The sequence below is a fragment of the Rhipicephalus microplus genome, chromosome 3 (genome assembly GCF_043290135.1).
Source record: "Rhipicephalus microplus isolate Deutch F79 chromosome 3, USDA_Rmic, whole genome shotgun sequence".
Lineage (NCBI taxonomy): Eukaryota > Metazoa > Arthropoda > Arachnida > Ixodida > Ixodidae > Rhipicephalus > Rhipicephalus microplus.
In genome coordinates, this window is record NC_134702.1 from 16,836,441 (window position 1) to 16,849,830 (window position 13,390).

The window sequence follows — 13,390 nt, forward strand, 5'->3', positions numbered from 1 at the left end:
CTCGCCGTCACCACTGCCGAAGCTCCCAGGGCCGGGCAAGAACGCCAAGAACAGCTGCGCGTTATCGGAGAGCACAGGCGCGGCTGCAGATGGCTCGCGCTGCGCCGCGCACTCACTCAGTCGTTCCCGCCACCAAGCGCTGCATACGCTCTCCACACCCGCTCCCCACACCCGCTCCCCACACCCGCTCCCCACACCCGCTTTCCGTCCTTCCGCCATCATGAAAGCGAGCAGTGAGATCAGGCGCATTGTCGCTTGCGTCCCATTTCTAAGGACCTTCCTTCATCGGTTGTATTCCTACATGAAACAACTATTTTTAGTTGTTTTTTTTTTCGCCTTGGCATATATAGTGCAAAATGACCACTTGCCTGCCCAACCCCCACTTGAGATCGAAAAGGTGCCCCCTTCCAGAAAAGCACTTCTACCTGTACCCTTGACTGACGTAACCAGATGGTGGGCACGGTCCAGCTTTTACGTGTTTTACGTGCTACGCAGCTCTGTGTAAAACTATGAGTTCTATAAAAGCCATGGGGTACATTGGCTAGTTGGTTGCAAGGAGCTGCTGGTTGCAGCACGCTATTGAACAAAAAAGAACGTGAGAAAAAGACTATTGTGTAGCACGTGTTTGCATATTTTCTGTACCCGACAGCTGTAGCCAGTTAACAGTTGTTTGGTAAGTAATTAAGGATCATAACTGCACGCCTGTGGGAAAAAAAGGCCATTTCTTAACAAGTCCGGCCAGGACATGCGACACCATATTGAAATTCGAGACGCTATGACAATGAATCCGCACGCAATTTCAAACAAGCTCTCCAAGAAGAAGCCTTCGCCCATTATTTCGCTTCCTTCACATACATGCACTGCGAGTACAGAGAAAATATAACTTAATTCCGCTCTTGAGTATCCAAGCGATAGCCCTAGAGTTAGTTGTTTTCAGATGAACATAAAGGGAAGATCTTCTCAGTGTAGCGCGGAGACACAAGTATAAATAAGCAGCTTGACTGACGATGTCACGACGACTAGTCAAACAGCGGGGCTGGTTCAATCATACGGCTGTTTTATTGCACTGCGTGTAACATTTGTCGGCGTATAAAATTATGCTGATCGCGCCGCATCCGTGAGGAGCGCCACGACTGACGCGCTACAAGCAATGCTTTCTCCGCGTAGTCGTTTCGCAACGACCTGCTCATACTCGCAGGTTCGGCAGCTTGTTCACCACATCTTCGGGTCTGCTGCTGAACAACTACATGGACGCGTTCGTCAAGCATGACGGCGACGGCACTCCGACGGCCAACCTTCTGGGCCCGTCCAAGACGCCAATGACTTCGATGGCGCCCGTCATTGTCACCGAGGAGTCTTCCATAACACCGGTGCATTCGGTCTTCGGCGGCTCTGGCGGCATGTCGGGAGTGTCTGCCATTGCCCAGGTAAGCTTGTGTAGCAGTGAGCTAACCATTTACTCAGGCGAAAGTACATTTGCTTCATCAAATGCGCAAATTGACCTTCGGTGGCAGCGGTGTCGACGAGGGTGATGCAAGAAATCATGTGTTGGCGTCGCCCTATGACATCCTTGATCGATATGTGGGGTTCAACGTCCCAAAACCACCATACGATTATGAGAGACGCCGTATAGTGGAGGGCTCCGGAAATTTCGATCACCTAGGTTTCTTTAACGTGCGCCCAAATCTGAGCACACGGGCCCACAACATTTCCGCCTCCGTCGAAAATGCAGTCGCCGGAGCCGAGATTTCACCCCGCGACCTGCGGGTCAGCAGCCGAGTACCTTAACCACTAGACCACCGCAGCGGGGCAACACTATAACATCGTCATGACGTCACATTTATAACATGGCGACACATAGTGACGTCATGACACGACGTCGTCGCTTGAGCAAAGGTGGGTTGATCTCGGAGGCATTGCAATACCACGCCTTCAAGTCCATACGAGATTTGTCAATATGGTTGTTTGGGCGAGTTGGTGATACATGATTGTTTTGAAATGAGAGCGCACTGCAAAACAATTCCTACGAGAGTTTCAAGCTATAGAAAGATAAGCTTCCTAAACTAATCTTTATTTCGAGAACGCGTTATCAGAATTTGCCTATACTTATAGTATATGTATTAAGAGGGGACGCACTTGCTTTTTAACGACATCAATAAAAAAACGCCACTGGAGAACATTCAATAATGCACATAATGATTGCTGTCAACAGAACATCGTAATGGTTTTAATTTGTGCGCCGAAATTCGAGTTACGCTTTCGCACCCACACGAGTGGCAAGCTTTAAGAAACGTGCCGCGTTGTCGACCGCGCAGAGCACATCCCGTACCCGAGTAACGGCAGTGAGGTTTGCGAGATTCTGGCGGTGCAAGCGTAATAAACTCGACCTTCCATTGTTAGCTTGCACGGGCACTGCAACAATTTTTCTGCGTGGTGAGAAACAGTTGCTGATCGGCAGTCTATAGGCGCCTGCGAGCACGCGATCCAGGCGTTATGGCTTAGCACGCGACCAGTAATTTACAAATATTTCTCAAACTAAGCTATAAATAGTTCCCTCTTCTTTCTCCTGATTATGCCATATTCCCAAATGACCGCACCATGCATCCAAACTAGCGGATGTTGGTCGATCTGAGCATCGCAAGCTGCGTATAGTTACCGTGACCGCTGCGGAGACCACCAGGTGTTCGCGCGCGGGCTGGGATCACACAGTCGGCAACGCGATGGAAGGAAAAAAAAAACAAGGAAAAAGTGCAGAAGGGTTTCTTGAATGGCTAGTTGGTACATGATACTGAGGGTAACAGTGCAAAAACGGGACGGAGAAAGATTGAACGCACAACACGAAACGCTTGTGCCGTGTGTTCAATCTTTCTCCACCCCGTTATAAGCGTAATCACTCTCCCCGGCAACAACGCCAATTCACCTCAAATTAAAGCGGCTGCTTCTGTCCGTGTGCTTAATACGACAGAAGCTGAGGAAGCGGCGATAGCGCTAGCAGCAGCATCCGGATTCACCACTATACTCAGTGACTCAAAGGCTGCTATATCCAACTTCGCACGTGGCATTGTGGCCCCCACAACTCTGCGTTTACTACTGCCCAGTCTCCTTACAGATGCTGAGGAAGACGCACTATCCTCCATTGCGCTGGTATGGGTGCCGGCTCACGCGGGGAACCCAGGGAACGAGGCGGCCCACCTATATGCTCGAGGATTCGTCAGCCGAGCGGTGGTACCCGCCTCTGATTTGGAAAACCCTGGTGAAGCCTTGACATCCTACCATGACATCACACAATATTACCGTCTTTCGAGGCAGACAAAACCACCCCCGCACCATAAGCTAACTAAGCGCCAGGAGGTTATCTGGCGCCGCTTGCAAACACATTCATTTCCGTGCCCATACATTTATGCACGTATTTACCCCGACTCGATTGATCCGCATTGCTCGCATTGCGGCTCAATAGCCACACTTAATCACATTCTCTGGGCCTGCAGGGAAGATCCCCCCTCTCTCGATCTCCTAGCCGCTCCCTCGCCAGAGGGGTGGGAGGCAGTTCTGACCTCCACCAGCCTGGCCGTTCAGCTCCAGGCCGTACAAAGGGCAGAGGAGGTGGCCATCAGGTTCAGCCTGGCGGGTCACCTACCTCCTTAAGTCTGACGACAATAAAGTTGTGTTCTCTCTCTCTCTCCACCCCGTTTTTGCGCTGTTCCCCTCAATATCAAGACAAAAGTGTTCAAGTTCAGGACGTGCGCGTGACGTAACTTCTTTCCACCTTTCTAAAAGTCATTCATTTCTAAGAGTTATTTCCCCCTTGCCGTCCCTCTCTGATTAGCTTCGAGCAACGTTCGTCGGGACGAGAAAAAAAAAAGAAAGAAAACGCAGCGTGTAACTAATCTCTAGCCCATCGTATATACTTGATAAATTCTTAACAGTTTTTGTGGCGCTCAATCAATTGAAACAATAAACACAGATGAGGCGATTCGGTGGTTCCTTGTAGAAGAGTTGCAGGGCCCCTTAATGAGGCGGTACTCCAACATGGCGGCTTCGTTAGCATTACCAAGTGGTCCACCATGACGGTGTAGCGGATACGGTGCTCGATCCCGGTTGAGTCGGTCGCATTTCGCTGGAGGCGGAAAGGTAGAGGCTCGTGTGCACTGTGCAATGTCAGCGCACGATAAAGAACACCAGGTGGTCGAAATTTGCGAGACCCTCCACTCCGGCGTCTCTCATAATCGCACTTTCGTTTTGGAACGTTAAAGCCCGGATATCAATAGCATAACAAGGTGGTGGTTAACCTGCTCGAATATGACGACGAGGCCGGGGCGTTTTTTATAACCTCTGCGGATGAATGCCGAAAAGAATCTGCATGCGATGACACTAACGCGACATCACAATCTTCGCGTCCCATCATGTTGGTAGTCTGCAGCGCGACTGTTTCGGTGACGTCAACACACGCAATCTAATGACGTCCCTCAAGACACTGTCATTCTAAACATTGAAGTTTACACTATAGCCTCGGCTGACTTGATTGATTGATTTGTGGGGTTTAACGTCCCAAAACCACCATATGATTATGAGAGACGCCGTAGTGGAGGGCTCCGGAGATTTTGACCACCGGGGGTTCTTTAACGTGCACCCAAATCTGAGTACACGGGCCTACAACATTTCCGCCTCCATCGGAAATGCAGCCGCCACAGCCGGGATTCGAACCCGCGACCTGCGGGTCAGCAGCCGAGTACCTTAGCCCCTAGACCACCATGGCGGGGCACCCTCAGCAGACTTGACCGATCTCTCGATACCCGCAATGTTCGTGCTCAAAAAACAAAAGCGGTGTACGAGCTCGGCTGGTAAACTGTGCGTACTCTTTCTCCGTGCAGCTCATCACGTGCGCCGCAAAGTACGCGTACCGCGAGTGCGCTCTCAGCGAAGCCCGAGTTCACCCAGAGCTCACATCTACGAAGTTCGTGGTCAACGTCGCCGGCAATGACACGGATTTGAAAGCGGTAACTTCTACTTCCCCAGTTATTCGGGCTACAACGTGTTCCCTGTACGGCCTTCGAGTAATGTAGCAGCCATCATGTGCCCCAGAAAAACGAGTCCCTCTTCCCATAGAGTTTTCTAAAATTAACTGGAGGGGACTCTGCTGCGATCGTTTAGCGACCATGGGAATGATGGATAGTACAAACATTTGCCTAGTCTTCGTACCTGCGGGCGGCAAATCGTACTTGCGGCTTCGTTTACCGCTGCGTTTCGGTCTTGTCTTGAAAGAAAGATTCAACCCTTTCAAACTGCGTGACCCAATTTGGAAAGGCAAGTCTAAAAACATGAGGTGCATGGTGAAGCGCTACCGCTGAACATTTGCTTATTTTTGTTTCGCGAGAAAACAGCTCCAAGCCACACGAAGACACACGGAGCCAAAAGCAGGACAGAAGTACGAAGATTAGACAAATGTGTGTACTACCCATCATTACCATGCTCGCTGAAGCGCCGTGCGTTGCAGCTCCCATAGACACTAGCGCCAGAGATGCATTAGTGTATATTAGGAAACTCTATGCCTCTTCCATTCCTCTTCTTTCGATCATTCACAGAGTGAGTCTCGTTCCGAGAGACTTAATGCCTTCCGCAAGTATGCAAGGGTTTATTAGTCAGTTACCAGCTCGTATAAAGTTTCTACGACAGTCCAGCTAGCAAGCAAAAAAAAAAAAAATCTGCCCCACTCGTCGTGGTAGCTACGAGCGGCGCTGCCTTATAGTATACTTCCAGGATTACGGCGACGTGGTGTGAGTCGCCATCTCATAAACAAGAGGGTGCAGCCCTATCGCACTCATACAAAAATTAAATGCGCTGGCTGGATCCGTCGGACGAAGGAGCATGAAGGGGGGACTACGTCGCTCCGGCAACAACTGAAAACTTTGACCAAAAGGGCGCGGCTGAGCACCCTATCAGAAGTTAAGATTAGTTAGCTGCTCATACTCTTCTTTACATGCCGTACTCCCATTGATTCACGTTCAAGCGACACAGCACAAAAACCACTTCACTCCCGAAAGCGGCAGCATTTTTTTTATGCTGACGCATTGTTAGGTTACGCTAGATCATATCCTAACGATGTGGGCTTCTTCGTGTGGCCCTGCAGTTTGTTGAAGCCAAATTCACCAATTGGCCCATACGGCGAAGTTGTGCTTTTTTTATATTTCGTTTGACTTACCGTATTAACACGATTGTACGTCCACCCATTTTGTCTAATTTGAAAAAGGATGTCAAAAGGAAGGGGGGGGGGCGACACAATACTAAAGCCAGAATAAACGAGAAATCGGGCGTGCTGTGGCATGGTTACGACATTATGTTTACGTTCCGGATCTACCTGTAACATATACCGAATTTTTTTCGTCTGTAATACGCACCCTCAGCAACGATTCACGAAAAATGTTGTAAACGGGCCCCGCGTTTTATTGCGGGGTTACGACATGTTTTCGTTTCGAATATACCTGCCAGATATACCGTATTGTCTCTTCTACAACACGCACCCTCAGCAACAATTCTCGAAAAAAATTTCTAAAAATGATCGCCGCTTATTTTTGCGAAGCTGGCTCTCTCAAATAGCTTTGAAGCTCTGCTGTGAATGAGAAGTGTGGCAGCTTGGGCTAGTTGGTATGGCATGACGATAGTTATAGCGCGAGAACAAAACGACGACACTGAGACAAGAAGGACACCGTCAGAAGGACACCGTCAGAAGGACACAAGAAGGACACCAACACAGAGACAAGAAGGTCGTCGTTTTGTTCTCGCGCTATAACTATCGTCTGCTGTGAAGCCATCTTTTAAGAGTACGTTTTTTTTTTTTCATTGACATCATGAATAATTTTTTTTAATGCAACCGGTTTTTTTTTGCGGTGATTTTTGGGAGTTGGCCTACACTCGCGTCTATCGAATTACAATTATGTAATATATGTTCATACAGCATACGTATATTCCGTGACAACGTCCATAGCCAGGATTTTTTTTTTTTTTGGCCGGGATGTTCACTTGCTCAAGGTCTTGACAATTTGAGAAAGTCACCTATTTTGATTACTTCTCCATAAGATACCCATCTATATCAAAATTACGGCGGGAGAGGGGCGCCCTAAGGCGATCCTCTATCCTTTGGGCTATGGGCATGCCCACTATGTACATGCTAGATTTTTCGTGTATACTTGGTATGCAAACCGTTAATGCTGAATTGAAAATTGAGGCTTACATTGTAACCATGCAAATGGGTTTTTATCTGTAGCGCTCTTACGTGCACCTTGCGTGGGCAGAAAATAAAAATGTTCGAATTTCAAGAACGCGACAAGTCTTAGGCCCTCGCAACGATTGACATTCAGCCTATAGCCCTTTTTAACTGTTTCGCGCGAGCATCGACTTGCAAATAATCTACCGTTGCAAAGCGCTCGCGCATTGGAACCACGTAACGTACTCTAATTAATTACGCTTTTGTTTCTTTTTCATCTGAACAGAAAGAGAAGCTCAGGTCGTACGGCCACGAGGTGTCCGAAAGATTCATGCCCAGCACAGCCATAGGAATCATGCCGACGCGCCGGGCGACCTACTTGGTCATCAACGACACCGAGCACGCAGACGGCGGAAACACGGGTGGTTCCATAACTGGCCCCGTAGGATAAGAAGCAATAGGAGTGGAACTATCCAAACAAATATAGTGACTTGTTAGAGTGTTGGGGGCTGTGTTATCTTTTCAAGCGAAGTATGATTGACTGATTTCGAAGGCGGTGCACGTACGCACACTGCTGCGAATTCGGCACGGGAGACTCCCGAATTTCGAGAAAGCCTCCAGATTGTGTGGGCACTGCCGTATATCTGTCGAAAAGCGTCCCCAACACCAACGCGATAAAAAAATAACGGCTACAATTTTCTGGCCATTATCTATTACGTGCAAAGCTCTCAAGTCACTTTTGCCTCAATACCCCATTGTCACGCGAAAAAGCGTAGTAAGATTTAGCAAGGGGCTACTATAGCGGTCACGGGTCCCAACACACATTCGGATTACGGTTACGTGCGCACCGTATATTTACAAGTAAAAGAATGACAGTTTGTCTAAAAACGTTATTGGCAATCATTTAGAGCTGTTCATGACGTCAATGCGGCCCCGGGAAGCAATAAAAACGTATGCCAACTTTCTTTTGTCGCATACGAAATTTTGATGCTTTCTGTTAATTTTTTTCAACTTCGCAGCACTCCTGCTCCCCTTTTCCCTTTGCTATCCCTGCGCTGTACTTCAACAATGCATGGATCAGCGATGCTTGGCGCTTCTTGGCACATACCCAGTGTTTGTGGCATATAACCTTTACTGTACATATTCGGTCATGCTTTACCCTCTCCCCTTACCTTCCTCCTCACACTTTCCTTTTCCACTTCCTTGCTCCAGTTAGTTGTTAGGCAACGCGCGTTGACGTCATAGCCAGGTGCTGTTTATGCTCGACGCTATACAGAGCAAGAAAAAAGCTTTAACAGCTCCGCCGTTTGAAAACGCCGCGACGCGCTCAATCTAAAGAAAGAATGACAACAATGCCAACGAGCACACATATGTACTTACTACCAGTGGCGTAGCCATGGGATATGGCAAACCAGGCCCCGTTGTAGCTTACTGTAGAAACAGTAAGCCACAACTATACAGGGTGCCCCAGCTAACTCTAGCCAGAGCGCAAAAATAATTCCGACGCACTTTATAACGAGGCGACCAAATACACAGACTACTGCGCAAAATAAGTCGAACCAGTTTTTAGTTATGCTTAATTGCGTAATTAGGGAAGATCACTTGACACACTTTTCAAGCGAGAAAGCTAGACAAAAAAACAAAAGACACGAATTAGAAATGTCAAACGGTTTGCCAAATCCCCGAATGTATAGTGTGTTTTGACACATACCCCGATATCTACGACTCGCTCGCTGGATTCCGTGCCGAACGGTTGTGCCCTCGCGATCTCCGACGTCAGCACAGCTCTGGCCGACTGGGCTGGCCCTACGTCATGTCCTGACGCTGATCTCCGATGACAGCGTAGCTCTGACCTACTGGACTTGCTCTACGCCATCTCCTGACGCCGACAAGAGCTCTCGCAAGTGGTGCCCCGTCCTCGGACTCCTGTGACCGTGTTTCCATCTTTCCTATCTCTTCTATCCCCTCGATATGTCATCCTCGCTCACTGGCTTACTCATCTCTCTTTCTCTCTACACCTTTATTCCAATCCTTTTAATCTCTCCTCACCCCCATCCCTTGTGAGCTACTACTGAGGTGTCGCACCCTGATGCAGACAGTTGCGGGGCTCACTTTTCTCTTCTTTTCCTTCTTCTAAACATAAACACTCCCCCCCCCCCCCCCGATATCGACAAAACGAACAGGTGCAAGTGTTGCGACTCCAGAGCCACTTCAGAGCATAGGTTACGTGAATGTAGAGGGATTAGTGCCCGTAACGAGTATGCGGCCTCTGGCGATAGCCTTCGCGCGCGCTGGGAAGCAGCAGTGCTCAGCCCCGTCCTCGAAGGTAGATGTGGGCCGTCCATCGGGCCGAGGAAGCCGCCAGGATTCAAGGACTCCTGGCCGTAACCTAGGCGGGGCCATTGGCCCAACCCACCAACTCGGCGGACTCTGAAGAAAGTTCTTTCCTCCCTCCTCCTCCTGCTGACCACAGGTGCCCGCAAAGTACAAAATATTACAGATCCTCCGCACAGCGCTTAGGCCAGTGTGGTAATGATACGAAGGATGCGACCTTGCGTTCGTGAAAAACTGCCCAAAAAATGACAGGGTCCACTTAATAGATTACGTTGCACCTGAAGCTACGATACCCAAGCCAGGCGTGATTTGCGTTGTCGCAGACAAAGACGCGTTCGTACTGGCTGAATATTTTCTGAAAAAAAAAAAATCACAGCATATCCACGATGATGAGTAGAGAGAAGCTTCGAAGGGTCATATCGGCAAACCATGAATCATGCTCCGCTGGCCGGGTCCATCCGTCCGTCCGTCTAGTGAACACTCAAAGTACCACCATTTCACATCTATTCATCATATATTCATCATATACGAGTACCGCCATCCAGCGGACATTCCAAGGACTAAAACGACAGGTGGCTACGACATACAGGAGACGCACGACCCACACCTTAAAGAGCTTCGCCCCTAAATATACAGAAAAATAAAGCCTTGCAGCGTCTTTATTTTCCGAAAGACAAAAATGCATGATTCTGAAATCACTCTACCGAGCGTACAGAAACATATCTGGGAATGAACTTGAAGGCCTCGAGAATGACTTTAACGCTCGCAGCGCCATACAAGCTGAACAGCGAACTGGAAGACACGATGACTGACGTTGTCAAGTGCAAGTGTTTTCCCCCCTTCATTTCTGGGCGATGTTGTCACTTTTTTGGAGTGGCGCACAGGGTGTGCTGGTACGCGTCCCTAATAACTGCTGTGCCCAAAAAAAAAAAAACCTTAAAGAATGCAGTCAAAATAACGCAAAAGCAACGCACGTCGTTGTCATCGTTCTTGTATTTCTTATTTCTTTTTTCTGTTTTTTCCGCATTGTAGCTCATTGTCACATTGCACTTGCTGGTCAGAGGTAGTTAAAGGCGAGAAAATACGACAGTACAGGGTGATAAACATTAAACTTCATGTTCTTGTTTTTTAAATTCAGTGCTGGGAGGTACACCAATACCATGCTTGCTATAAAAGGGGCACTAAAGGCAACTATTAAGTTGACGTGATTGTTAAACTAGCTTTCACTCTATTGTTTACTTTAGTTTATTGTTTATTTAGTTTATTGTTTTACTTTAGTGTATCTTAGGCTATGAGCGACACGTAGAGTTGATTGTTACACCTTTGTCAGCCACTCGATTATTCTAGATCGAATAATAAACATCATAGAGGCTGCAGTGAGCGGGCATGTTTGTAAAAAAATTAATGGTAATGGTGTTTGTAGACAGCTAAACTTCGAAGAATACTTCTGACCTGTCCGTGCTCCGAGATATCCGGATGCAAAGTTAGCTGTGAAAGACATGAGTGGTTTAAACCTTATACCTGATTTGCCAGAAATCTTTACCCAGCGAATGAGTTGTCACCCCACTGTTTCTTTGTGGTGTTTTAGTAAAGGAACACTAAAGTGAAACAACAAATCAATTCAGACTGAGAACACCCGAGCCGCAATTCCTTCACATTGGTTTAAAATAGATAACGAAGCCTGTCAAATGTATCAATTTTCAATTTCCCGCGAAGGTCTCCGATGGTGACGTCATGGATGTTTTTTTTTCGAATTTTGGCTACATTTGCTCAACGAAATGTTCTGGAACACTGTAGTGTCTCTGCTTTCACCCGAACACAATGTCCTTCATTTTTCAACAATTATGGACTACGTGGGCCTTTGTAAACACCGTCAATATCTATGACGTCACGGTGACTGGTGTTGGAACTTCAAAGTGGCATCGCCATACGCGTTTTCTTTTTTTTTTTGCGTTTTCTCGCTTACAAAAAGTATTTTCCCAGCAAGTATAACGCTCTTTTAATATAAAACTAATTAATACAAAAAAGTCAGTCTGTTTAGTGTCGCTTTACACAGCTCTGTATATGAATAGATTAAAGTTTGTAAACATGTGGCGCAGAGCCGCAGCCAGGGCAAAAAAAAAAAAAAAATGGGGAGGGGGGGGGGGCGGCGGCGTTTCACTCTCTGGTTACGCCACTGATGTGGCGTGTTAAAAGCAACTAGCCGGTTAATAAGCCTCGATGTCCTCCTTTGGCATGCGCACACCGAGGCACTCTAAGCCGGCGCCGACGTTTCGACAAACGCACTTACCTTGTTGAAGAAAGCGACTGCAAGCCTCTAGGAAGACTACGGTCTTGAAGAAGACACATCCGCTTATCGAAAAGCCGGCTTACTCCCTTTTTACGACGTTTTCACTGCGTCAAGTTCCCACCTTCCCCCGCCATCTGCCTTTTCAGTGCAGGAATGAAAGAGACAGCCCACCTGCATTGTAGCTCCCTGCAAGTCTCGCATCTTGCGTGACGTGCACCGGATGAAGCCACGGCTATGAAGCACGCGGCGAGCCACCGACGCAGAGACGACAGCAGGTACCGCGTATAGTAGAAGAGCAGGCAGTAGTAACTTGGCAGTATTTGCGTCCACACGGGAGGCGCCACTTCAGCGACAGTAAAGTGTCGTTGGAATCTCGATATTCGTTGCAGAAGACACTTTTTCACCTGTTTCAGATGGAGAACGCGCATGCGCTGTGCCGGATTTATCGCAGAATCTGCAGGTCACCTTGCACTGATGGAGGGGTCGTCAAAGGTTGCACTTCGCACTATTTCACGCGTCAGAACCCACGTGTTCGGTTGACGACGAGCGCACACGGCGGCGAGGGCGACTTGTCGACGGCAACGACCTTTTGCAGAAGCATTCACTTGTGCAAAAAACACTGCGGCGGCTTTAAAAATATGGCGGCCGTTTCCTTGATTACTCTTTTTTCTACCCTTTCTTGATGCTCGGTTAGTGGAAACGCAGGACTCGGGATAAAGCCATGTTGCTTTCGAAGTCTGTGCTTGTTCCACACGCTGCAAACGTCCGAGGCATTTCCCCTGCGCTACCCTTACCTCCAACTCCGGCCACCGCGCATGGAGACTACACACATCCTTCACATTTCACTCTCAGACAAATACCGTACAGCGTGCGAGAAGCTGTGTGATCTTATATACCGCTTAGACTTTTTCAAAACATCACGGCAACGGCGAAATGTCGAATTAGAGTGTCCAAGTTGTTACCATAATAAAGACTCCGCTGCACTTGGTTGACATATTTTTGCAGGAAACGACACCTAGGCACTATTACAATTTACGGAATCGAATGCACACAAAATAAACAGGTACCATGATGCGTCCCTTCCTTGGTGTCCTCGTCCGTCCTATCCAGAATGCTAAGTAACTGTCTTTCCGTTATGCATTAACAAGCCAACATCGCCACGCTCACCGACGCAGAAGCCAATTAAGAATCAAGGGTAAGCAAGTTACTGTAGTAAACGTGGCCTTTTGTAGTCCCTCCTTCAGCCCCCCCCCCCCCTCTTGTTTAGCTTGCACTGCATTCGTTGGGTCGAAGAGAGCGAGAAATCGCTCAAATCTTTCAACAAATCTCTGCGATCCCGCTCCTACTTGATGGATTTGAAAAGCTTTCATGGGAATTCATTAGAACGAGAATGAACTCCGATAGTGGTCACTTGATAATTACACTGAATAGTGCAGCAGGGCATCTTTAAAGCATAAAAATTTCATGTGCTATTTAAAACTTTTGTTAACTATAATAAAGTGATTATAGGACTCTTGCTCGCCCCAACTACCAAGTTTTTCCCAAAGCACAAATCATAATACGAA

General features: G+C 47.9%; 2 protein-coding genes across 5 annotated transcripts in view; one reads left to right on the forward strand and one right to left on the reverse strand.

The window, feature by feature from the left end:
- Positions 1-12,370, reverse strand: part of LOC119163727 (glutathione hydrolase 1 proenzyme-like) — a 66,836-nt gene extending 54,466 nt beyond the window's left edge. For 3 of the 4 annotated variants that reach the window (XM_075888975.1, XM_075888973.1, XM_075888972.1), the window contains exon 1: positions 11,997-12,370. In XM_075888975.1, coding sequence (XP_075745090.1) covers positions 11,997-12,253 — 257 coding nt within the window. In that variant the 5' untranslated portion in view covers positions 12,254-12,370. The remainder of the gene's footprint in view (positions 1-11,996) is intronic. The other variant, XM_075888974.1, reaches the window with a different exon arrangement.
- Positions 1,050-8,664, forward strand: LOC142802739 (uncharacterized). The gene is made up of 3 exons (XM_075887764.1): positions 1,050-1,427; positions 4,872-4,997; positions 7,488-8,664. The coding sequence occupies exons 1-3, from the start codon at positions 1,248-1,250 to the stop codon at positions 7,650-7,652; spliced, it is 471 nt and encodes a 156-aa protein (XP_075743879.1). The 5' UTR covers positions 1,050-1,247; the 3' UTR covers positions 7,653-8,664.
- Positions 12,371-13,390: the final 1,020 nt, after the last annotated feature.